The 27,215-nt window shown below is 44.0% G+C and overlaps 2 protein-coding genes across 3 annotated transcripts; both read left to right on the top strand.

The window, feature by feature from the left end:
- The first annotated feature begins 14 nt into the window (after positions 1 to 14).
- Positions 15 to 3,341, top strand: aldh7a1 (aldehyde dehydrogenase 7 family, member A1). The gene is made up of 2 exons (XM_058072524.1): positions 15 to 99; positions 1,477 to 3,341. The coding sequence occupies exon 2, from the start codon at positions 1,482 to 1,484 to the stop codon at positions 3,108 to 3,110; it is 1,629 nt and encodes a 542-aa protein (XP_057928507.1). The 5' UTR covers positions 15 to 99; positions 1,477 to 1,481; the 3' UTR covers positions 3,111 to 3,341.
- A 1,214-nt stretch (positions 3,342 to 4,555) lies between these two features.
- LOC131129228 (guanine nucleotide-binding protein subunit beta-4) lies at positions 4,556 to 26,033 on the top strand. 2 transcript variants are annotated; one of them, XM_058072530.1, is made up of 10 exons: positions 4,556 to 4,667; positions 14,749 to 14,970; positions 16,137 to 16,175; positions 16,692 to 16,798; positions 18,577 to 18,640; positions 18,707 to 18,869; positions 19,700 to 19,766; positions 21,179 to 21,380; positions 22,256 to 22,472; positions 23,355 to 26,033. In XM_058072530.1, the coding sequence occupies exons 2-10, from the start codon at positions 14,914 to 14,916 to the stop codon at positions 23,459 to 23,461; spliced, it is 1,023 nt and encodes a 340-aa protein (XP_057928513.1). In that variant the 5' UTR covers positions 4,556 to 4,667; positions 14,749 to 14,913; the 3' UTR covers positions 23,462 to 26,033. The 2 variants fall into 2 exon arrangements, with proteins under 2 accessions (XP_057928513.1, XP_057928512.1); XM_058072529.1 differs by lacking the exon at positions 4,556 to 4,667 and adding an exon at positions 8,626 to 8,835.
- Positions 26,034 to 27,215: the final 1,182 nt, after the last annotated feature.

Here is a 27,215-nt window from a genome sequence, read left to right as displayed (position 1 = left end):
AGTACGACAGGGCGGGATTGATGACGTATAATTCAAGAGACGCCAGATAATAAGCTGCGTGCTCTCCAGTGGACGTGGACCTTCGGACATTGCGGAAAAGTAAGTCAAAGCTGACCCGATGGTTCCGCGACGTTCTTATTTGTGTTTTAAATGTATTTGTGAATGAATACGACACCGTTATCTTGAAATGATGAAACGGAGACAGTTAGTAGAACACGCAAGACCTTGAGTCGCGGGCATGTTACCAGAACGCCAAAGGAACCTCAGGCCATATGATATGACACTTGTTGCTGCCAGAAAACCTGCTGGCTCTGACGCTAAATGGAGCGTTTTAGGAGTGATTCAACTGCAGGATTTCCACTTTGGAGTTAGCATTAGGGATCAAAAGGGACAGGCACAAAACATGGTGCCTGGATGAAATAATATTTGCATTGAAAACTATTTCTTATTTAACAACATTATGGCCGCCTGCAAGGAATAATGACATGTCATGAAAAAAGAGCTGTTGCCATTCCAAACATTGTGTAGTTTCACGCCTTTGCAACCAACAGCCACAGCATTCAAGTTATTGTTAAAGGTCAATATTGTTGAATTTTTTTCTACCATTTGAATTGTCTCAGATTGTAAAAAAGACACTTTAAAAGTGCGTTTAGGAAGTCCTGCTGGGAACAGCTTTTTGTCTCTTTTTACATGTACTTTGCATTTTGAATTTTGAAGCTTTCATTAATTATTAAATCATGGATGTTTGTGGTTGACTCCGGCTTATTATTAATATGAAAAGTATACCTACTTGATTTATTTATTGCCTAAATTAAGCATTTTCAAGCTTAAGTATAAATAAGTATTGTATGGCGGCCAGAATTAAAAAAACAAACAAAGGAACTCTCCCAAGGCTAATGTGTGCAAGTCTACATTGTGTCTCATATGTCCTATTTTGTGATATTATGCGTACTATATTGAGTAAAAGTACAGTAAGGGTGACTATGGGGTGATATTTCACGTCTAGAAGGCTGTAATGTTTTATTGTATTTACAAGGTGCTAAACAGGTTCTCTACGTTCCAACTGTGAAACTATTCCATTTATGAATCAGGACTCCTACTTCACGGAAGTCAGGGTGGAGACGGGAACCAATGAAATGAAAGGAACGATTCCAGTACGCTTTAACTCTGCTCTTGTCCAACATCATAGATCACATGCTAACAATGTGCTAACATGAAGGAGTGGGACAGGAGTACACAAACGTTAGCAACTCCAGCATAGCCATTTGATGCTATTGTGCTAACATTACATTTAGCATCATCATGCTAGGTCGGGCTGTTTGCTGAGGAAAAAAGATGGACGGTTGACAGCGTTTGTTTTAAAATGTGTAGTATTTCCTCTGGGTTTCAAATGAATATCTTAACTATTAGATGATTACAGCTAAAAAAAAACTCCAAGTTGCAAGTAAATACTTGTTTTTGTATGTTTACTGGCAGCACTCATGCATCGTTGCTTCACCCTGACCATTGCCCGGCACAGCAGGCTTCTTTTGAGGAGCAACTTCCCGCCCGCCCAGCACCACCAGTCCGCCGGAATGTCTGGTCTCCTCATTAACCAGCCTAAATACGCTTGGCTGAAGGAGCTGGGTCTGGCTGAGGACAACCCCGGCGTTTATAACGGCAGCTGGGGGGGCAGCGGGGAGGTGGTCACCTCGTACTGCCCCGCCAACAACGAGCCCATCGCCAGAGTGACCCAAGCCACGTTGGCCGAGTACGAAGAAAGCGTTGCCAAGTCCAGGGAGGCCTGGAAGATGTGGGCCGACATCCCTGCCCCCAAACGAGGGGAGATCGTCAGGCAGATCGGGGATGCGCTCAGGAAGAAAATCAAAGTTCTGGGCAGCTTGGTGTCTCTGGAGATGGGGAAGATCTACGTGGAGGGGGTGGGGGAGGTTCAGGAGTACGTGGACGTGTGCGACTACGCCGTCGGCCTGTCGAGAATGATCGGCGGGCCCATCCTGCCCTCGGAGAGACCGGGCCACGCCCTCATCGAACAGTGGAACCCCGTCGGCCTGGTTGGCGTCATCACTGCCTTCAACTTCCCGGTGGCCGTCTACGGCTGGAACAACGCCATCGCGCTTATTTGCGGCAACGTCTGCCTCTGGAAAGGAGCCCCGACCACGCCCCTCACCAGCGTGGCCGTCACCAAGATTGTGGCCGAGGTGCTGGAGCGGAACAACCTCCCGGGGGCGATCTGCTCCATGACCTGTGGGGGCGCTGATATCGGCACCGCCATGTCCAAGGATGAGCGGGTGGACTTGCTGTCGTTCACCGGCAGCACCCAAGTCGGGAAGACGGTGGCCATGATGGTTCAGGAGCGCTTCGGCCGCAGTCTGCTGGAGCTGGGTGGAAACAACGCCATCATCGTGTTTGAGGACGCCGACCTGGATCTGGTGGTGCCGTCGGCCGTGTTCGCGTCGGTCGGAACCGCCGGGCAGCGTTGCACCACCACCAGGAGGCTGATGCTGCACCAAAGTCTCCATGACACCGTGATCGACAGAGTCGCCAAAGCCTACAAACAAGTCCGCATCGGAGACCCCTGGGACCCCAGTACCCTGTACGGGCCTCTGCACACCAAGCGAGCCGTGCAGCAATACCTGGCCGCCATCGAGGAGGCCAAGCAGCAGGGCGGCACGGTCGTCTGCGGAGGGAACGTGATGGACCGTCCCGGAAATTACGTGGAGCCCACCATCATCGCCGGGCTGCCTCACGACGCTGCCGTCGTCCACACGGAAACGTTCGTCCCCATCCTCTACGTCCTCAAGTTCACGAGCGAAGAGGAGGCCTTCTCCTGGAACAATGAGGTGAAGCAGGGCCTGTCCAGCAGCATCTTCACCAAAGATATGGGGCGGGTCTTCCGCTGGCTGGGACCCAAGGGCTCCGACTGCGGCATCGTCAACGTCAACATTCCCACCAGCGGCGCCGAGATCGGAGGCGCGTTCGGCGGGGAGAAGCACACCGGGGGGGGGAGGGAGTCCGGCAGTGACTCGTGGAAGCAGTACATGCGGCGCTCCACGTGCACCATCAACTACAGCAAGGAGCTCCCTCTTGCGCAGGGAATTAAGTTCGAGTGACACCTCCTGCCGTGAATATTCATGGCTGCCTTGCGTCACTGCACCAATACCTGACGTGGAGAAGGTCATCCAAGGTTACTATGGAGTAGATATCTAGTAGATTAGATGTGGACTTTTTCAACTTAAAGGTTTTCTGCAAGCACTTAGAGATGGACTTTGTGTAATAAATGACCTAATGTACCAGATTGGCAGAAATAAATCTAACTTGTTGTTGGAACCCAAACAATAGAACGGACCATGTTTGTTTTTACTTCACATGGAGATATAACCCTAACCCTAACCCTAACCCTAACCCTAACCCACATCAGTGAAGAGGACAAAATTACAGACGTATTATTCTATCTAGTAAATCCATTTGGTTGACCTTTAACCCGGCGTAACCTTGGCGTAACCTTGGCGTAACCTGCCGTGTGTTGGGTGCAACCAGTTCACAATAGTCGTTTTTTGGACGTCACGTTTTTTTGTACCATTCGCTTTTCTTACACTCGTATAATATGCATGTAACAAGCTAGGTTGTTTGCTCTGTACCGTAGTGTTCCACTCAATTGAATGAGTGCGACTGCTAAATAAGCCGCCATGGGGCCAAAGATTTGTTGAAGTTGAGAACCTCTTTCAAGAAAGGACTACCGTATTTTCTGGACTATAAGTCGCTCCAGAGTATAAGTCGCACAAGGCCAAAAATGCATCATTAGAAAAAAAAAACTAAAATCTCTTAAAATGCTGTTAACTACTCCCTTCAGAGAGCAGCACAAACTGGGTCTAACAAGGACAGAAAAATGCTGCACAACTGTGCAAGAAGAAACAAAGAAGAATTATTCCATATGATCGGTGTCGGAATCGTATCAAAATGGGCAACATAAATCCCTCGTATTTACAAAGTCATAAACAGATTTTCCATGCTCCAAAATACGGAAAATACGGTAATTACCACCTACAAAGATGGCATTTTCTGCATGTACACCTAATTATTCTCTATAAATATATTTTTTGCTCATATTTTTGAGTGGAATTGATTCCTGTGGGGAAAAATTCTCCTTGTTTTTTTGTACTTTTGGAAGAAATGACCGATTATCGGGGTAGCGCGGTACCGGATTTTCAATAGGTGTACATACATGTATTGGTAATTGGATTTTTAGGTTTGTTGGACAGGAAGTGTGTCCTGCCATGTGGCTTTGTGCACCGTGTTGGGGAAATGACCCGAAAATAATCCATCCACTCCAATAAATAAATGATATATAAACATAGAACTCTCAGGCCACAATGTAACTTCACTTTAATAAAACCTGCTGCCCCCAGAATAATACTCCAACTGGTACTTGAAATGACGTAGTCAGTGTTGATATGGAACACTGTCCCTTTAATAGAGCCGCTGCTCCATCTCTCATATGCCCCCCCCCCCCCCAGCAGCTTCATAGTCCTGCTCTGCCTTCCTTTCTCTCCATTTACTCCTCCTTCAAGCCCCAAAGGAAGACCTCCAACCATTGCACTCCTCAAGCCAGAACCCATTCCGTTTGGGACGGACACGGACGGAAAACACACTTCCTGCGCTGCAACACGGTATGAAAGCTTGGAATTGTTTTCTTTCCTATAAATGTATTACTGTATTTTTGGTAAGGACTGCAAAGACTACACAACACTCATAATAATAATAATTACTGTATCCCATAATAATCATTACTGTATCTGAAGAGTGAAAGTGAGGCAATTTAGGCAGGATGCAAGAATCCCAGCTTGGCGCTGAGAATATTCCATAGCAGGAATGCCTTGCCCACAATGGGTCAGTGTTGGAACCTGCGACCTAAATGAGTTGTTCCTGTGTAGCAAGAGCTGTTCCCGTACTTCCTGTTTGATTCATTTTCTGGAAATGGAAGAGCACGTCAGTTCATGTTTTCTGTTGTTTGCAGCAACTCCGATTGCAGAAGTCCCAGGAATTCCCCTCACTGAGCGCAACGGAAGCCATCCGTGTTTTACGTCTTAGTGCAGCGTCTTTGACATGAAGCGGATTTTTCCGGATTGTGTTAGTAAGCATGTAGTATATCACTAGGAAAATGATCAGATCGTATCCCGTATACGTCACGGAAATGTTGAGGGCTCCTTACCAGATCTCCACTCGCACGGCACCAACAACACAACTAAGTTCACGGGGAAACGTACAGAAAACTCCAAATGCTGCCTTTGAGGAGGAGAACCCGGTGGCGTTGGTGGCATTGGTGGCGTTGGTGGCATTGTGGCCTCGCTCAAGTTTTAACTGTAAAATAAAAAGCATGGAAAATGATACAACATGGTCTGACCCACTTGGGGCAAAGAAATCATCAGGACGACGAAATAATCCACAAAGCAAAATAAGCATCTAATTAACACGATTGTCCGTCTTGATGACAACAGCAGATTTGTGCAAGAATGACCCCCAACAAGTGTGGAAATAATCCACATAGTCATCAAAATGCCAGTAACGGCAGAAAAGAAGGGATCATGTGATTAATGGGAAAATGATGACAACATTGGAGAAAAGAATCAGAAAAACTCCACAAAAGGCTGCAAATAATCCACAAAGTGGTAGAAATTGCACTGGTACAATTAAGATGGTTCCTCTTGCAAGTCATTAATGACAGTGGCACCCTGGTAGAAAAGAAGGACCTGAAAGATTCCACAGAAGACAGGAAATAGTCCACCGAGTCATAGAAATGGCATTAACACAGCAATATGGAAGTATGGTAGTTCATGCGATTGTTCTTCTTACTAGTAATTAATGACAGCCACAACCTTCTACATAATAATCAGAAAGACTGGAAATAAGCCACAAAGTCATAGAAATGGCATTAACACAGCAGTATGGAAGTATGGTAGTTCATGCGATCGTTCCTCATATTGGTAGCTCATTACTGACAGCGACAAGCTTGTAAATAATAATCAGAAAGACTGGAAATAACACACAAAGTCATAGAAATTGCAGTAACACAGCAGAACAGAAGGTTTCATTGAATGAATATTATATTGATTTAATATTAGATGTAAGATTGCCCCGTCTTGAAGGTCATTCATGATAGCGGCCACCTTGTGCAAACTAGTCAGTAAGACCGGAAATAATCCACGTAGTCCTAGAAATGTCAGTGGTCCAGCAGAAGGTGGGAGAAGGTGTCATGAATGAATGAATGAATGAATGAATGAATGAATGAATGAATGAATGAATGAATGAATGAATGAATGAATGAATGAATGAATGAATGAATGAATGAGAGAAAGAAGTGGTTGGCGGAGCGCTCCACCCTCTTGGGGACTTTTTTTCCCCCCTCGGTCAATAATCCATGTGGCACGGAAGCTGTGGCTCTCCCTGGTATTTCTCCTACCTTCTTGACGTCAGAAGCCATTTGTGAGGGTTACCCTGGCAACGGCCAGCCTCCCCAGGCGATGTCTGTTGGATAAGACGGGCCGATAAAGCCTTTTAAGGTCCTGCTGTTGCTCCACCTTCTAATTGCCTTTCATACAATGGAAATATGGCACGGTGGTGGGGTGGTGGTGTTTGTCGGGGATGGCGGGGTTCATGGGTGCAGATGAGAAGAAAAACCATCATCCTTCAGCATCTCCTTTGAATCACCCACACATTGGTATTATTTTTAGCCGTTCCAGCGTAGTAGTTCTTGTACTCCGTTCTTCCAGTTGCATTGAATGATGAAGGATGAAGGATCGGAGCGGACGCCGGCGTGATTTGCATTCATCCAAAACAGCATCCAGGGTACAAGGCTAAGCCTTGTTAGCTTTGTTTGTGATCTTGACAGTTAGCATGCTTGGCTTTGCATTGATGCAAATGCTATCATGTGGCGTGTAGGTGACAATGGGGTTGTGGACCGTACAGTATGACCGGCCGTGCTATTTAAAGCCCGGCCCACATGTGTCTGTCTCTCTCTTTTTTTCAAACCTCAGCTATTGATGTTCTATTTTTATAGCGTCGATTTGCCCCCTCCCCTTTTGGTTGCCAAGCAATGGACTGAGGGACCTGATTGGCCGAGGATGTGCCTTTGGACACTGATTCGGAATCTCGGCTTCGTCCTTTTTTTCACTGACTTCACAAAGGAAATGCATCATTTTTCATCCTTGAATTGAATTTAAGACATGATATTCCATATGAGAGCTTTATTATGGTGCATACCCGAGGCTAGCGATCATGGTGAACCAGCGGTTCTACCGGATCGATCAGAACTTACTAATGACGTGTTTGGAGAAACCAGTTTGACACACCTAAACCACTGCTGTGTGTCAATTCAATTAGGACTTCATCTGACCCCCATCCCCTTGCCAAAGGAAACCAAGCGCCGGGACACTTTCATCTTCCCCCATTGATTATGGCTCGTGGGGCGATGGGGAAAATCCTACCCCGCTGCTCGCTTTCATTGGCCCCATTAAAATTTCATCTTGGCCTCACGGAAAGAGATCTGTTCCCATGCTGCCATTTTGCAGAATGGACGCTTAGAGGAAATTTGGCAGTTTGGAGATAAATCTCAATGGTGACATGTTGTGTCAGCCCAGCACCAAAGAAAAAAACAACACTTTTTTTATAATAATAAAGGCACTTTATTCAACAACACTATTGCTGATCAATTATGAGCAACATTATTGTATTTTTCCATACAGTTGTACCTTGGTTAATGCCTGCCCTGGTTAGCATTCAAACTTTTTGCTCAACTTTTGCCTTGGTTTGCCAAGTAATCCACAAAATCATAGAAATTGCAGTGATACACCACAATGGAACGTTTCATTTCAGTCATCATTGCCTCACTTCCTACTAATTCAAAAATAGAATTCTAAATATTGCAAAATAATCATAAAGACACCACATAAGACTGTAAATAATCCATATAGTCATAGAAATTGCAGTAATACAACAGAAGGTGTCATATAATTCATGTGATCACCCCTTGTTAGTAATTCATAACAACAGCAACTTTATCTAAAATGATCAGAAATGTGTCACATAAGACTCACTGCAGCAACCTTGCGCAAAATGTCACCATATTAGTTATTATATTCTGTGTGTTTATTTTTGTTTAGTGAAACATTTCATTTCATTGTCAACCATCGACAAATGGGCGCTCTTAGGAAGTGAGTACGGAAGTAAAAACATATTTGATCTATTGATTGACATAGTTATAGTTTACAAATCGTTCTCATTTAAGCAGCTCCTTGGCATTTGAACAAATGAATGAGTGTTTAAAGTCGATATCGTCCATGCTGTTTCAGCCAGTTTTGTGTGTTTATGATTTGCTTCCTGTATCCTAGTCGGTTTCCTTTTCAGACGGGGGGCTGACCGACTGTACCATTTGCAAATAGGGGGCACTTGCGTATTTTTAGCTTTTCCCATTAGCTGCATCAAATGGTATTATTGAAACGATAATGTAGAAACCTGAATATGAAAGTAATAACCCCGATTACCGATGGCTACAATGTGTTACTTTGTGCTGGGACAAAGAAAAGTGCACATATTTACCGACATTGGACCCCCGCTCTGCGTCGGCTGTTGCCATGTTCCCGCTTTCATGGGTGTGGTGATTAGCTTGCTTGGGGACATTTTTGACAAATCTGGCCAAAGTGACGTGAGCTCCGGAGCCCGGAGAGCCCCCCGAATCACCTCGATAGGAACATTTCCACCCGCTCACAGGTTTTGGTATGGTTGTCGTGTGATGACGGAGACGTGTAGAAAGGACTGAGGAGGACAAAAAGCCTGTTTCAGGTAAGGACGTTGTACTGATGGCAGTTTCCTGCTTTGGCTCTCCTGTCATGGCACCACACAAAATGTCATCTTGTTAAGTTCAACAGCATGGAAGATATCCACAACAACAAAATGTCATTTTGGCAAGTGTTAGGGTTACCCTAACCCTATATGTTCTATAAACTTCTCTATGTTATTCTTCAAAAGAAAACACAGATTTAACAATACAACAATGGGAGACATTGTCACAATATCAACAAAAATAATACCATAATTACATACAAGTATCAGAGCAAATATAAAGTTCAATGTTCTATGTCACAAAACAAAATCAAAGAGTTATTTTGTCTTCCTTGAGGTAACACTTTGTAAACAATATCACAAATATATATAAAGCCAGCCCTTGTTTGAGCACAATATAGCATTTGATATGAATAAATGGAATATTTTCATAGTTAGAGCACAGGACACCTGTTTGAGTTTGTAGATATAGTATATAACATTAGAGCCCCGTAGACATGAAATAACAACCCTATAGTTGCTTTTACACTCCTACTAATCATAGTTTACATCACATTACGCAACTTTTATGCTGCAGGGACTCAAGACAGCTGCTAGCTAATGAGCTAACCAGTTTGTCTCAAATGCATTTCTTAAATTAAAAAAAACACCACTTCCACACAAGATGAGAGGAGAACTTCTTTCCCAGGTGGGGCATGCCATGACTGCCTTCATGCAGTGTAATCATACTTCAAAATATGTTTTAATATTTGTTCTGCTTTTCCTTTGAGTGGTCACCAGTGAGTCAAAGGCATGAGTTGACTTGGCTTAGTTTTTACGCCAGATGCCCGACACAAGCCTTTCATTAATCAGGGTTTGGGATTGGACATCTCCAGAGGCCCGAGCTGGGAATCAAACACCATCATGGAAAATATTCTAGGAATGTATAAATCATCAACCATCAACAGTGGAACAAAATGAACAACAACAAAAACACATGTTGTGAAAAGAAACGGAGTAGAAGAGAAGTGAAACATATCGATCAGCTCCAATACTCCAATACTGATACTACCATCGGTATCAACTACCATCGGTATCAATATTTGGATGTCATCTGCCCACCCCTCCCTACTTTTCACGTCTTGACAACTGACCACAAACAAGCGGCCATATTGCATCCTGTCAGTGAATCTTTTATAGCCGCTTTTCCATCAACATTTCCAGGAACTTTTATTACCAGTAACCTTTTTTATACCCTGATAAAATCATCTGTCTCGTTTGCTTTTCTACTGCCTGGCTCAAGAAACACTCAACAATTTATTCAAATCAGGCTGATGACATCATATTTACATTCATGTCAGGTCAATGAACAAACAGTACTAGGACGGATCTTACTTCCCTGTTGTAATCTGGCTTTGGAATTGTTTTTTACTTCCCCACAAATTTCCACAATCCTTATGAGAGACAAGGACACACGTCTTTCTCTTTTCTGTGCATTCTAAAGATATAAAAACAGCTAAAAAGAGGCAGCTAAGAATGCATGTAATGGGATGCACCTACTCCGCCTCTGAAAACGCCTCCAAAAAGTACTTATTATTCATATGTAACACTGTCTGGCTATGTGGAATCATTGGAATACTGAAAGTATTCCGTGTTATCATGAATGTACCCGTGATGACCTGCTTACAGCATGGATAGAAAACCAGGAAAACTTTTTGGAGGTGTTTTAATAGAGGCTTTCCAAGGCACAATAGTTGCGTCCTATTACGCACACTCAGTACCTGCCTATTTTTTACCTGTTTTGATATCTTTTGAACATAAAAAAGAGACGTGTGTTTATCCCCCACATAAGGATTGTGGATGATGGGTCCATTTTACAAAAATAGTGCACTTTCCCTTTAAAAATCCCTAACGTTCCCTTCCAGTGGGTAAAGTTACAGCCAAGCTGTGAAGTGAAGGCTCTAAACTGCCCGTAGTGTCCATGTGAATGGTTGTTTATATGTCCTGTGATTAGGGCTGGGATAGGCTCCAGCTCACTCGTGGACCTAACAAGGACAAGTTGTATAGAAGACGGATGATTGATTGGCCCTTCCTGAGTCCCAGCTGGATGCTATTTGTCTGTTAGATTAATGACGCTTGACTTTCTTCAATTTACGTCTGATGTGTCCCCGAACCGGTACATGAGCACCAAACGTGAGAAAAATCTACTTACGTTTACATCTACCCGCACTTGTTTGCTCCATTTTTGAGAGAAGAAGCCCTCATGTGATTGCTGTTGAAGTTCCTGGGTGTTTAAGACGTCCACACGGACATATGCCGGACATATGCCGGACATATGCCGGACATATGCCGGACACATGCCGGACAGATGCCGGACATATGCCGGACATATGCCGGACATATGCCGGACACATGCCGGACACATGCCGGACACATGCCGGACAGATGCCGGACATATGGCGGACATATGCCGGACACATGCCGGACACATGCCGGACACATGCCGGACACATGCCGGACAGATGCCGGACAGATGCCGGACATATGCCGGACACATGCCGGACACATGCCGGACACATGCCGGACACATGCTAGATGAGGCCGCCCTGCCACCACTTCAGAGGACAGCTTTGTTTAAAACAAAAAAACTAAACAGGCTTCGCTACACATCAGCTCTGCCAGCTGTTACATTCTAAAGTCTGTATATTTTAAAACACATTTTATCAACAATAAATAATAATGAATTATTAATTAATAATGAGTTATTAATTATGGGTGTAAATGGTTGTTTGTCTATATGTGCCCTGTGATTGGCTGGCCACCAGTCCAGGGTGTACCCCGCCTCTCACCTGTGTGTGTGTGTGTGTGTATGTATATATATATATATATATATATATATATATATATACATATATATATAATAGCTGATGTGACGCAAACCATACCAACTGGTCTTACTGGAAGCCTAGCAGGCACGTCATTCTTTGGATGTTTGTGGTCATGATCAACATGTCTACGCATGGATGACCCGTCCTGCTGCTGAGTTGAGGAAATTCACACTCAGGACAGTGTGAATTTTTTAATTTTTAGAAATGGAAAAAAAAGAACCCAAAAAACAGCAACAAATGGAAGGAAAGGCGTGAGAGGCTTGTCTTTCAATGCAGATATTATCATAGTATAGAATTATAGTACTTAACATGCAATTTGACTCTTCAATATGCTTGTATGCTCTCCATTTTGTTGCTTTTTCAATTTCCATCTGTACAGTATGGATATATGAATATATGAATATATGAAGACGCATTCAAATAATGTGTAGTATTCCACACTGGTCACCAGGTGTCAGTAATGCTACATGGATGATAAAGACCACTTTGTAGGACCCTGGTCCTTTACCGTGTTCTGGTCCTGCTAAAGACCACTTTGTAGACCCTGGTCCTTTAGCGTGTTCTGGTCCTGCTAAAGACCACTTTGTAGACCCTGGTCCTGCTCTGTCCCCAGGTGGCTTATGTCCCACACACTAAAAGTAAATGCTAACGCTATAAAAGACGCTAGCTTGGTGTCATGGCTGCCCATATGTGTAAAAGCTGCTCTGGGCGACTGACTCTGTGCTTCCAGGGTCGGCCATAACCTTCCTGGCGTCCCAGCTGATCCGATGCCAAGAGCCTCTGGTGGGGTTGCGTCAGCCAGGGGGAGTGTGACGTGTCTGCTGGGCAGCTGAACCAGTGTGACGGCCTGGCCGCACTGATGATCGTTGGCATCAAACTCCTCTCCGTGTATGCGTTGCGTAACAACGTGTCCAACTGGAAACCCAACTAGTTGTGGGACAATTGAAAAGCGTCTGCACTCAACCAAAGTCCCCACATTTGCAGAGGAAGGGATGGACGGTAATTGTTGAATTATAGAAAATGGATGTGAAAATGTCATCTCAGAGGGTTGGATGGAAAGGGGGGGTGGGGGGGGGGGGGGCTTGCTAAGTGCTGTGTGACCCACTTGTGGGCTCCCCAAGCTATAGCAAGAGGCTACGTGCACTGGGATGGACGTGCACAAGTGGAATGTTTAACTGGAATAACACACATCCTCATTTGTTACACACACAAATCCTCTTGTCAAATCCTGGGATAGGCTCCAGCACCCCTGCGACCCTGGTGAGGATAAGCGGTAGAAAAAGAATGAACGTATACAGTAAATAGTCCTATTCACATTTGTGTGCCGATACAGCAAATTGTGGTATGGAGGGATTCTGGTTTTATGCTGATCATTCCGATAGCGATCATCCATGAGTCAGCGTTTTCTATATATTTATGAAGAAATAAATATAATATAAACAAATATATATATTTATGATGAGTGCTGATGGTCAGGGGCACAGTTGGACAATTTCAAAGGTCCCTGGCAAAAACGTACCCCAATTTCAGTGTAGAATCAGGGAGGAAACGGTAGCGCTTTCTTTGGCAGGAGCCAATCACAAGCTATAAGGGAACTCGTGACGAAGTTGTCAACCCATCAGAACTCAATATAACAGTCATCTTGGATAGAAGGCTAAAATCATCACACAGCAACTTAACACTGAGGATAAGTGAGGATAAGCGGTAGAAAATGAATGAATGAATGAATGAATGAAGCACTGTGCATAATTGAGTATTATAATTGAGTAAGTATTTAGTGTTTGTTCATGTCCTAAGTGGGACATATTTCATGAGTAAGTAAGTATTTAAGTGGGACATACGTATTTCATGAGTAAGTAAGTATTTAGTGTTTGCGCATGTCCTAAGTGGGACACATTTCATGAGTAAGTTAGTATTTAGTGTTTGTTCATGTCCTAAGTGGGACATATTTCATGAGTAAGTAAGTATTTAGTGTTTGTTCATGTCCTAAGTGGGACATATTTCATGAGTAAGTAAGTATTTAGTGTTTGTTCATGTCCTAAGTGGGACATATTTCATGAGTAAGTAAGTATTTAGTGTTTGTTCATGTCCTAAGTGGGACATATTTCATGAGTAAGTAAGTATTTAGTGTTTGTTCATGTCCTAAGTGGGACATATTTCATGAGTAAGTAAGTATTTAGTGTTTGTTCATGTCCTAAGTGGGACATATTTCATGAGTAAGTAAGTATTTAGTGTTTGTTCATGTCCTAAGTGGGACATATTTCATGAGTAAGTAAGTATTTAGTGTTTGTTCATGTCCTAAGTGGGACATATTTCATGAGTAAGTAAGTATTTAGTGTTTGCGCATGTCCTAAGTGGGACATATTTCATGAGTAAGTAAGTATTTAGTGTTTGTTCATGTCCTAAGTGGGACATATTTCATGAGTAAGTAAGTATTTAGTGTTTGTTCATGTCCTAAGTGGGACATATTTCATGAGTAAGTAAGTATTTAGTGTTTGTTCATGTCCTAAGTGGGACATATTTCATGAGTAAGTAAGTATTTAGTGTTTGTTCATGTCCTAAGTGGGACATATTTCATGAGTAAGTAAGTATTTAGTGTTTGTTCATGTCCTAAGTGGGACATATTTCATGAGTAAGTAAGTATTTAGTGTTTGTTCATGTCCTAAGTGGGACATATTTCATGAGTAAGTATTTAGTGTTTGTTCATGTCCTAAGTGGGACATATTTCATGAGTAAGTAAGTATTTAGTGTTTGTTCATGTCCTAAGTGGGACATATTTCATGAGTAAGTAAGTATTTAGTGTTTGCGCATGTCCTAAGTGGGACATATTTCAAGCATCACACGCCACTCAGGAAAAGGTCAGAGCTAGCTCAGGTGGCCTTTTTGAACCATGCTGGGGTTGTTTGAAGAGCCAGACCCCCCAGCGGCCCCCCAACCTGCTCCACCCTTTGTTGCTTCCTAAACAGGATCCAGTATTTGTTTGATGCGTGTACCGTAGTAGTACTACCTGCTACATTTATCCTCTTTCTCTCTCACTTTCTTGCAGGTGTCAGCTGGTGAGTGAGCGAGGCCGTGTGTGTGTGTGTGAGTGTGTGTGTGTGCGTGGGTGTGTGCATGTGTGCGTGCGTGTGCGTGCGTGTGTGTGCGTGTGCGTGAGGGTCGCCCGGTCAGCGTTGGGAGCGTGGTGTGACCTGAACACATCCCAGGAACAATGAGTGAGCTGGAACAGTTGCGGCAGGAGGCGGACCAGCTTCGCAACCAAATCCGGGTAGGACCACGCCGTGCCTTAACCTGTATGATGTTAGACTGCTTGCACGCGAGCGTCATCATCGCCATCATCACCATCATCGCCATCATCGCCATCATCACCATCACCATCATCACCATCATCACCATCATCACACGTGCTCGCCGATTGTGACGCAGACTCTTAGAGATGAGACGGTGACGCACGCCGCATCCTCTCCGTCTGCTGTTTGCTGTTTTTATGATGAATGGCACAATGACTCTGATTGACCTCATTCATCCAATACGCTGTTACACGTGTACCTCATTCATCCAATACGCTGTTACACGTGTACCTCATTCATCCAATACGCTGTTACACGTGTACCTCATTCATCCAATACGCTGTTACACGTGTACCTCATTCATCCAATACGCTGTTACACGTGTACCTCATTCATCCAGCCAATACGCTGTTACACGTGTACCTCATTCATCCAGCCAATACGCTGTTACACGTGTACCTAATTCATCCAGCCGATACGCTGTTACACGTGTACCTCATTCATCCAGCCGATACGCTGTTACACGTGTACCTCATTCATCCAGCCAATACGCTGTTACACGTGTACCTCATTCATCCAGCCAATACGCTGTTACACGTGTACCTCATTCATCCAGCCAATACGCTGTTACACGTGTACCTCATTCATCCAATACGCTGTTACACGTGTACCTCATTCATCCAATACGCTGTTACACGTGTACCTCATTCATCCAATACGCTGTTACACGTGTACCTCATCCAGCCAATACGCTGTTACACGTGTACCTCATTCATCCAATACGCTGTTACACGTGTACCTCATTCATCCAATACGCTGTTACACGTGTACCTCATCCAGCCAATACACTGTTACACGTGTACCTCATTCATCCAATACGCTGTTACACGTGTACCTCATTCATCCAATACGCTGTTACACGTGTACCTCATTCATCCAATACGCTGTTACACGTGTACCTCATTCATCCAATACGCTGTTACATGTGTACCTCATTCATCCAGCCAATACGCTGTTACACGTGTACCTCATTCATCCAATACGCTGTTACACGTGTACCTCATTCATCCAGCCAATACGCTGTTACACGTGTACCTCATTCATCCAGCCAATACGCTGTTACACGTGGTACATTTGTTTGCAGGATGCCCGGAAAGCCTGCAGTGACTCCACTTTGTCCCAGGTAAGAAAAGCCAAATTGTGTGGAATAGAGCTGCAACAAATCAATCGATGATTAATTGACTGCTTTCTTGGTATTGGATTAATTGGGTTTTTTAATGAAAAAAATACACATTTTCTGATATTAGGGCTGCATACTGAAAATCAAAGTATTGCACCTATTTTTTCTGGATTTATTTTATTTCTACAATGTACCACAGGTCAATAAAATAAAAAATTCTAAGGGGGCCTTGTTCTGACCCCCCCCCTTAATACAGCACCCTTTGCCAATAGCACCCATCCTAGATAAATAAAAAAAGCACACTTGGAGGCAGAAGGAGCACCTCCCATCTCTGGCTCCTCCCAACCTGCCCACCTTGGACCTGCTGTGTCTTTTTCTGTCCAATACTGGTGCTAATGTGTGGTGTAACAGATGGGAACCAGCAGCATAAAACCCTGATCCGAGCATTCCTAGTTTGTACTGGGGGGGGCGGTGTGTGCGTTTGCGTGACCGCTGACAGTACTTCCTGTTTTGTGGCAGATCACAGCCGGTCTGGACTCGGTGGGCCGGATACAGATGCGGACGCGGCGCACTCTCAGGGGCCACCTGGCCAAGATCTATGCAATGCACTGGGGGAGTGACTCCAGGTAGCGTAGTTATTCCTCAATCTATGCAAACGTTAGCTCTTCCATGAACCTTCCTATGCATTTGGCTTTTAACTGGGAGGGGACTTTGGGTGGCCTCCAAAATGCATTTTCTTTCCCAACAGATGAAAAGTATCATATTTGTCATATTTTTCCACCTTTGTATGACTTGCTATCTAGATGTTGTAATCTGCATACCTGTGGCTTCTAAATCTTTCTCTCTGTCCATGTGTCTCCCAACGCCATGCACTGGGCCAGTGAAGGGAGTCCCAGGTGTGGGGCCATACGGCTATACTGCTACCACCACCTCCTCCTCCACTAATATGACTAATACCGCCATCACTGACTGGCACCTCCTACTAGCCGTACCTCCTCATTACGACCACATGGATTAATACTTCCGTGTGACCTTAAAGATGCAGTTTGTTGAACTATTGAGTGATGATGAGACCAAGTCAGACCAAACACCACAAGGATTTGGCGCATCCTAAAAATGTGCAAACTGCGTTTTTAAGCGTTGCACCAAGAATGAACAACACTTGATGCATGAAGTTCCCCAGACCAGGGCTGTCCGAACTCCTTCCACTGCCGCTTCCACTCCTTCCGCATGCAGAACAATGAAGGACACCGATCTGGCGTATATCGGTATATGCTAATAAAGTATCATATATAATATTATGGCCCATTAATAATGACTACATTTTATTTTGACAGTACAGTAATCCCTCGTTTATTGTGATTCATCGCTTCCTTTTCACTGGTATTACCGAATATTACTGACACCTAGTGACCAGTGTCCAATACTACATATCACAATGTCCTTGTTTCTTCTGAATGCCTTATATTTTATCATGCTTCATTTAGACTAAATATGCTTTTTGACACATAAGTCATATTTGGCCTCATTCAACTGTCAAACAGCGCTGATTTACAAATGAATATATTTTGGTCAAAAAAGCAGGAATTGAGTGAAGTGGCGAGGGATTACTGTATATAAAAATTAGCTGCGGACTAAAAATAGACCCCGGGCCACACTTTGGACACTCTTGCCCTCGACTTTATGATTCTGGGGAATTCCACAATCTCAAATGCAACCACTATTTTATCATTTCTGTGTGTGTGTGTGTGTGTGTGTGTGTGTGTGTGTGTGTGTGTGTGTGTGTGTGTGTGTGTGTGTGTGTGTGCACCCTGTGTGTGATCCAGCAGGGGGTTATTTAGTACACAGCTACTGACATTTGCGCTTGGTGCCCCTCCGCTGGATTGGAGCACAGCCCCAAGCCCGGGGGAGGGAGGGAGGGAGGGAGGGAGGCACTTCCTTTCCTTAGAAATCAGGAAACGTGATCTGGGCGTTTCCGCTCTCTGTCGTCTCTACTTCTATGTCCTCCTCCTCCTCCTCCTCTTTGTCTGATCTCTCACATGTGGCGTTTCTTTAGTTGTACTGACAATGTTTACTTTGTAGACCAAATGTACATAAGGAAAACCACATGAGAGTTCCGTAGCGGGACCCACGACGTCAATTACACCCCCATCACTCACACTCTACACAGGAGACATGAAGGATATTCAAACTATTGCTTTCATCACTGGGGGGTGTTGCAAAAGATGGAGAGACGGGCTTCATGGTAGAAAGTTAGCTAACCACCAAAAGTGGTAAGACGATGCCTGGAACAACAGCAGCTGACTGGCTTGGCTTTGGAAGCACGGCATGCATGCTCCTTAGGGCACCGTGTTATTCCGAAATGCATCCTCCTCAATCCTCCGTTTGCTGTCACTTCCCTCAGGCTACTGGTCAGTGCCTCGCAAGATGGAAAGCTGATCATCTGGGACAGCTACACCACAAATAAGGTCAGAGATTGGCCCGTCGTTGGCGTAGCTTCGTTTTCTATTCATTGGTCTCCATGGTCCCCACAGATGCATGCCATCCCGCTGCGCTCTTCCTGGGTGATGACCTGTGCCTACGCCCCCTCTGGGAACTACGTGGCCTGCGGGGGCCTGGACAACATCTGCTCCATATACAGCCTGAAAACCCGCGAGGGCAACGTGCGCGTCACCCGCGAGCTACCCGGACACACAGGTGGGCCAAACCAAGGAATGGCCAAGACCTTGGAGTCCATGCTGGTGCAGTTTATACTTCACCGTTGGTAGTAATTAGGGATGTCCCACAATCATTGAACAATGCAATATCGGTTAATATCGGTATTGGTGCCGAGAATTATCAACTGATATGGTGGTTATCGTTCTGAACTTTGGAGCAAATGCCCCGGGTTTGAATCTCCATCCAAAATACAAAGTGCTCAAGCCAAGCATTTGTCCAGGAGGGGCCAGAACATATATCTAACACATCATTTTCCTTGAATGATTAGTCTCATTTCATCTGTCTTATACTATACAGTATATATATATGCAGTGCAGTACTATATTATAAGTGTTATACTATTAGTTCTCATGTCCCTTTTTTCAGGAGTGCTTTAAACATCACACCACATCAAACTATGTCATTTCATTTTACAGTTTACTAAATAAGACATCAGACTTGCGAGTTTGTATGTGAAAAGTTGAAATACTTGAAATACAAAGCAACTGGCGGGCCGGATTCAAACGCTTGGTGGTCCTCATGTGGCCCCCAGGCTGTAGTTTGTTCACCCCTGCGTTATTGCGACCATGGTGTAAACATGTCTAATGAACGCTTTTTGTCATAACTTCATATGCTAATATGAAACATAGCATTGGGAAAGCTCCTACACGTTTAGCAAACAAGAAAAATAAATGTCGTGAAATGATTAAAATAATCATTTGCCTTCAAAGACAGGCAAGTTGAAATCTAGCACTCGTGCAGCACTCGTGCAGCCCTCTTCCTGGATGAGATGGCGTCAACACGACTCATGGATGCGTCTCCTCCTGCAGGTTATTTGTCCTGCTGTCGCTTCCTGGATGACAACCAGATCCTCAGCAGCTCTGGAGATACCACCTGGTGAGGGTCCATCTTGGCCACCTTTAAATGGACGCCGTCACGCCCCCGCATGGCGGCCATGACGCATGGCGGCCATGACGCATGGCGGCCATGACGCATGGCGGCCATGACGCATGGCGGCCATGACGCATGGCGGCCATGACGCATGGCGGCCATGACGCATGGCGGCCATGACGCATGGCGGCCATGACGCATGGCGGCCATGACGCATGGCGGCCATGACGCATGGCGGCCATGACGCATGGCGGCCATGACGCATGGCGCATGCAGCGATGGCTAACGTGCTAACATCACACTTACATCTTAACATGCTAAGCTAGCCTATGACACAATGACAACAATACAAGAGCTGGAATTGATAAGCTTTTTTTTAAGATATGTAGCGAAGCCTTTGGTGATTTCATCATCATCATCATCATCATCACCCTGAAGTCAGACATACAAGAAGGCCGGTCATTAGCGTCATGCAAATGTACAATACTTCCTTTCCATCACAATATATGTATATTGCAATATTATGTACAGTATATATCTTCTATATATCTTGTTGAACTTCTACTTCTACTTCTAGTACATCTACTTCTTCTACTTCTACTTTTTCTACTTGTACTTGTACTTCTACCTGTTCTTCTTCTTCTTCTACTTCTACATCTACTTCTTCTACTTCTACTTTTTCTACTTGTACTTGTACTTCTACTACTTCTACTTCTTCTACTTCTACTTTTTCTACTTGTACTTGTACTTCTACTACTTCTACTTCTTCTACTTCTACTTTTTCTACTTGTACTTCTACTACTTCTACTTCTTCTACTTCTACTTTTTCTACTTGTACTTGTACTTCTACCTGTTCTTCTTCTACTTCTACATCTACTTCTTCTACTTCTACTTTTTCTACTTGTACTTGTACTTCTACTACTTCTACTTCTTCTACTTCTACTTTTTCTACTTGTACTTGTACTTCTACCTGTTCTTCTTCTTCTTCTACTTCTACATCTACTTCTTCTACTTCTACTTTTTCTACTTGTACTTGTACTTCTACTACTTCTACTTCTTCTACTTCTACTTTTTCTACTTGTACTTGTTGTTCTTCTTCTTCTACTTCTACATCTACTTCTTCTACTTCTACTTTTTCTACTTGTACTTGTACTTCTACCTGTTCTACTTCTTCTACTTCTACTTTTTCTACTTGTATTTGTACTTCTACCTGTTCTACTTCTTCTACTTCTCCTAACACTAATACTACTTCTTCTACTTTTTCTACTTCTTCTTCTTGTACTTCTCATAATACTAATACTTCTTGTACTTCTCCTAATACTAATACTTCTTCTTCTACTTCTTCTTCTTCTACTTCTTCTTGTTGTACTTGTAGTTGTAGTTGTAGTTGCATTGTGACATGGTTGCCATTGTTGCAGTGCATTGTGGGACATCGAGACGGGCCAGCAGGCCACGACGTTCAGCGGCCACACGGGAGACGTGATGAGTTTATCCCTGAGCCCGGACTACAAGACCTTCGTGTCCGGCGCCTGCGACGCCACCTCCAAGCTGTGGGACATCCGTGATGGCATGTGTAGGCAGTCCTTCGCCGGGCATGTGTCCGACATCAACGCCGTCACCGTGAGTCTCGCACGCACGCACGCACACGCACACGCACGCACACATGGTTCTTCATGGTAAACACGACATTTTCACAGCTTGCTTTTTCTCGTGGTGTTTAGCAGATGTAAAGCAGATATATTTCCATCTATCGCTGTCATGCATCAAAGCCTGTCAATCACACAAACGTACTCACTGGTGTAAAGTATACAGATGTAAAGTATGAAGCAGATATATTTCCATCTATTGCTGTCATGTATCAAAGCCTGTCAATCATACAAACGTACTCACTGGTGTAAAGTATACAGATGTAAAGTATGAAGCAGATATATTTCATCTATCGCTGTGATGCATCAAAGCCTGTCAATCATACAAACGTACTCACTGGTGTAAAGTATACAGATGTAAAGTATGAAGCAGATATATTTCATCTATCGCTGTGATGCATCAAAGCCTGTCAATCATACAAACGTACTCACTGGTGTAAAGTATACAGATGTAAAGTATGAAGCAGATATATTTCATCTATCGCTGTGATGTATCAAAGCCTGTCAATCATACAAACATACTCACTGGTGTAAAGTATACAGATGTAAAGTATGAAGCAGATATATTTCATCTATCGCTGTGATGCATCAAAGCCTGTCAATCATACAAACGTACTCACTGGTGTAAAGTATGAAGCAGATATATTTCATCTATCGCTGTCATGTATGAAAGCCTGTCAATCATACAAACGTACTCACTGGTGTAAAGTATACAGATGTAAAGTATGAAGCAGATATATTTCATCTATCGCTGCGATGCATCAAAGCCTGTCAATCATCCAAGTGAACACAAGCAGCCTCCTAAGAAAATATGAACAGCATATGAATCATTTTGATGTTTTGCTGCAGTTCTTCCCCAACGGGAACGCCTTCGGCACGGGCTCGGACGACGCCACCTGCAGGCTGTTCGACCTGCGTGCCGACCAGGAGCTGATGATGTACAGCCACGACCACATCATCTGCGGCATCACATCCGTGTCCTTCTCCAAGAGCGGCCGTCTGCTGCTGGCGGGATACGACGACTTCAACTGCAACGTCTGGGACACTCTGAAAGGCGAACGGGCAGGTACGCCCCCGCGACACTTTCACTTTCACTTTCACTTTCACATTCCAGCTTCACGCCCGTGGATGGGAATACTAATGATTGGGATTATTGGGAAGGCTTTTTCATGTTGCCGTTAGGTGCTAGCAGGAGAATTTGGAGCATCATTTGGGAATTAGGCTGCAACTAAACTAAATGTTGGGAATGCTGTCAATACTTACAATACAATACCTACAAAAGGAGTAGGAAGAAGCAAAGCTTATTCAATCCTACCCCTCCATCTGGTACTTTTACAATCACTAACTGTTACATTTGTTCACTTCCTGCTTTCCTAATATAGTTTAAGGTTTATTATTATTATTATTATTTTATTTTGTCCTGTACTGAAGTAGGAGGTGATATGACCATCCAATGACATAATGGCTACCATAGTATTTATTTGTTATTGTTGTTTTCTTTGGATTACTTGATAATATTTACTTGTTAGTTATTTATTTGCTTCTTTATCATATTTTCTTAGGAGTTAATTTGTGTGTTTATTTCATTGGATAACACCTGCAATCTATTTAGTATGTAATAATAAACATAAGAAGGTTGTATGGACAATATGAGTCTTTGCCACAGCCTGGAGGACATCAGTGGCCTTTTCATTGGAGTTTTATAGATTATACTTCAAGTGAAGTTTATTTTGAAGGACAAATATCCACGACACTTTACCTTTTGACTCTTCTTCCCGTCACGTAGGTGTGCTAGCGGGCTACGACACTTTACCTTTTGACTCTTCTTCCCGTCACGTAGGTGTGCTAGCGGGCTACGACACTTTACCTTCTGACTCTTCTTCCCGTCACGTAGGTGTGCTAGCGGGCTACGACACTTTACCTTTTGACTCTTCTTCCTGTCACGTAGGTGTGCTAGCGGGCCACGACAACCGAGTGAGCTGCTTGGGCGTGACCGAGGACGGCATGGCCGTGGCCACCGGCTCCTGGGACAGTTTCCTACGGATCTGGAACTAAACCAACCCCCGTCCCGGCCGGCCTCCATCACCACGACCCCCCCTTCACTGTGTCAGCGCCGTGAGATGCTAACACCTCTACCATCTCTCTACCCGCTTTTTATCTACCTTTGGCCACCACGTCCAAAAATAGATGAGGGGAAATACTTTGTAACTACATTAAACTGTAGGAGGACCCAATTTACCCAAATCCTCATCCTATTCCCGTAGGGTGATGGCTAGTCATTTAGTCATTTAGTCATTCATTCATTCCTCTATTAAGTCATTCATTCATTCCTCTATTAAGTCATTCATTCATTCCTCTATTAAGTCATTCATTCATTCCTCTATTTAGTCATTCATTCATTCCTCTATTAAGTCATTCATTCATTCATTCCTTTATTAAGTCATTCATTCATTCCTCTATTAAGTCATTCATTCATTCGTCTATTAAGTCATTTATTCATTCATTTTCTACCGCTTTTCCATTCCCACCCACATTCATACCTATGGACAATTTGGAGTGGCTAATTAACCTAGCATGTTTTTGGAATGTGGGAGGAAACCGGAGTACCCGGAGAAAAGCCACGCATGCACGGGGAGAACATGCAAACTCCACACAGAGATGGCCGAGGGTGGGATTGAACCCTGGTCTCCTAGCTGTGAGGCCTGCGTGCTAACCAAGTCATGTATATTTCTATATAAAAGACAGTTAATATGTATAGCATAATGTGTGTATGCATCATACATGGTATGGATTTGTTTTTCCATAATCACATTTAGGGTTCATGTTTTCTTTCTACTTATTCACATTTTGACACAAGCTAGTGGCTTAAACAGCATAATGGTGTGTGTGTGTGTGTGTGTGTGTGTGTGTGTGCGTGCGTGCGTGCGTGCGTGCGTGTGTGTGTGCGCGCCTATAAAAGGGCGGTTAGAAGAAGAGGACCTCTGGCATTGGTCAGCATAAAGTTCCAGACCAACGCTCCATAGTTGTCTCCATTTGGAAGTGCAAATAAGGAGCCCCTACGCCCCAAACGTGGGAAGGGGAACGCCTGCTTGTGGAGGACACGGAATGACATGGAGGACTCTTTCCAAATCCAAACACAAGTACCAACAAGTCCTGGTTCTCAACAAGGCGTGAACTACAAGGACGTGAACTCCTGTGCCATCAATGGAGAAGTACCTAACTTGTACTTCTCCTTTAGGCTGAAAGCTAGTAAGCTGTACTTTGACTCTACAATTGAGTACATGTGACTTACTTTCACTTTCCCTTTTGCCCCCGAAGCGTCCTTTGTTGGATGCTTGGACCTCTCGTGTCATCTCAGGTGCCTGGACCACCAAAAACACAAAAACAACAAACGTCTGTACCGCTACTTCTCCATTCTGCCTTACAGAAAGCAGTATTCGCTACAAATACTACCAAGTACTTCACTCTAGCACGGGTTTTCCAAAGTATGTTAATGAATCAGCTGTTTGGTAGATGGAATATGGTGGCAAATTCTGCGTATTTAAGCTAATTCTATGTGTTTTGGTCTAAATGAAACCTTTTCAAGCACAAACATGGCTAATGAAGTCAAATAGAAATATACAGAAAAACAATACAAAAACTACAAATATAAGGTATTCGGAAGATGCACTCAAAGTCATGATACGTGTCAGTAATGATAAAAAACAACAAGGTGTAAATCATTATGTCTTATTGCCTACTATATTGGCTAATAGCAGTGGAAAGGTGACTATAGGGGTGTTACTTCATGTCTAGAGGGCTCTAATAATGTTCCAGGTTTTTTATGTGCTAAGTAGTAGGGATGCTCTGACAAGGGGTTTTTGCCGCTGATTCCAGTACCAACCACAAAGATTATGTATCTAATTATTTATGATGAGTGCCATTGGCTGGGGGGCCCTGGGGGGGACGTTAGGACAAGTCTAAGGAAGCTTAACTGCTAAGGTGCCCAAAAGTAGGTCATTTCATGGAAACTGGCCAATGGATGGGAGCATCCCTGTCTATGTAAATATTCCAATGAGGATTCCTACTTTAAGGGAATTCCTGGGAGCGGATGATAAACGAGGGATTGTACCATTTTTATCACTAAATTCTGCTTTTTCTAGTTGAATGTTGATATTCTGGCATAAGTTCCTTTTACGCAGCCTGTTGGTCTGAGTTGCCGTTCTGTATGAAAGGCACACATTAGGGAGGAAATGAAGCAGGTAGTTTTCCAACTTGGGGGGTTGTATCTGTTTGGACAGTTTTCCCGCCTGAGGACGAAGAACCAGAAACCCTTTTCATACGACAACAACACCGAATAAGGGCACGAAAACCACTAGGCAGTTTTACTCTTGCACAGGTGGCATTCTACTGCCTTTTTTCCATGTCGGGGTTCTGTGTTCCAGTCCAGGCATTTTCCACCATGAGCCGTTGTATCAGACCCCCCCCCCCCCCCCCCCCTTACACTGCCAGCTGCCATTTTGCCACCTTTTTGTCCTTGTTGCTGTTCTGTGTGAACAGCACTGACGCGGAATAAGGGGATAAAATGTTTTTCTGTGTAGCTGTTCTGTATAAAAGTCACCAACACAATAAAAGGAGGGAATTGTGACCAGGCATTTTTCTATCTTTGGGGGGGGGGGGTAATATCAGATGCCCACTGTTTGTGTAAAAGGCACTCACACTTCATGATGGAAGGAAATCCATCAGGCTATATTCCAGCTTTGTATCCATTTAACTTTTCTTCTGGCTTTTTTTTTGGGGGGGGGGGGGGGTAAATGCACCAACACAATCAGGGGATGAAATTTCCAAGGCACTTTTATGCCTTAAGGCAGTTGCATGACATCTCCATCAGCAGTGTAGCGCATGGACCAGGTGACTTAGGCCGGCCTAAGTCTCCATGGGGCCCTAAGCTAAATTAGATTTACACACCCTTACTAACACACACAAAAACAATGACTGTCTTTTTGAAGTTCATTGCTCTTGGGGGGCGCCCAGTGATCACAGGGCCCTGAGCAGGTGCTTAGTTGGCTTAGGTCTTGGGTTCTGGCATAGCAGTCTCTTAACCCCAACTTGGTCCTGGTTTGGTGAGGTGGAACGTAGTTCCGGTTATTTAAGCGTTTGCCTCGAAAAAAAATCAAACCTCATAAATCGCTCTTTCGTATCACTGCGCGCCGCGTGCTGCCCCTTCGTATGTGGTGAAGGTAGCTGCGACGCTAGCATCTTCATCCGCTGTTGGATACAAGATGGCCGCCATCTTCTTACGACGAAAGAGGAAAGCCGGTAACGCCGAGCGCTTAGTAAGGTCAGATTTTTTTTTCGAAGAGGCATTTTTGTGATGCAAACGTGTTATTCTTTTGAGAAGCCACACCCTTTAAGTGGCCCCAGCAACTAACCGGAACTACGTTCCTCATCACCCGAATCCGACCAGAACCGGACTCACGGGACCGACAGGTAAATCACTGCGGGTGGCAAAGTCGTACAACTTCACGTCAAAAAAGTCCTACTATCAATTTTAAGCGTCGTCACTGGTGACAAATCTTATTTGGGAGCTGTTTGACACTTTGAAGCATCGTCGTTGAGGATTTTGGGGTGAAGAGCACCCAAGCGTCCGTTAGCTTTAGCATGTAGCTTAGCAGCCTAGCTTAGCACGCGCAGCCTTTAATCCCACCATATCCGGAACAAAAAGGGAACAAATGAATGTTTTTCTTTGTCCAAAAATCACTTCCACCGGTTGATCTGTGTGAAAGGCGCGATACTGCACACTTTGGTGTCGATTAGATACCAAACAAAC

This window comes from Doryrhamphus excisus, chromosome 5, assembly GCF_030265055.1.
Source record: "Doryrhamphus excisus isolate RoL2022-K1 chromosome 5, RoL_Dexc_1.0, whole genome shotgun sequence".
Lineage (NCBI taxonomy): Eukaryota > Metazoa > Chordata > Actinopteri > Syngnathiformes > Syngnathidae > Doryrhamphus > Doryrhamphus excisus.
This window is presented reverse-complemented; position numbering and strand designations above follow the sequence as displayed.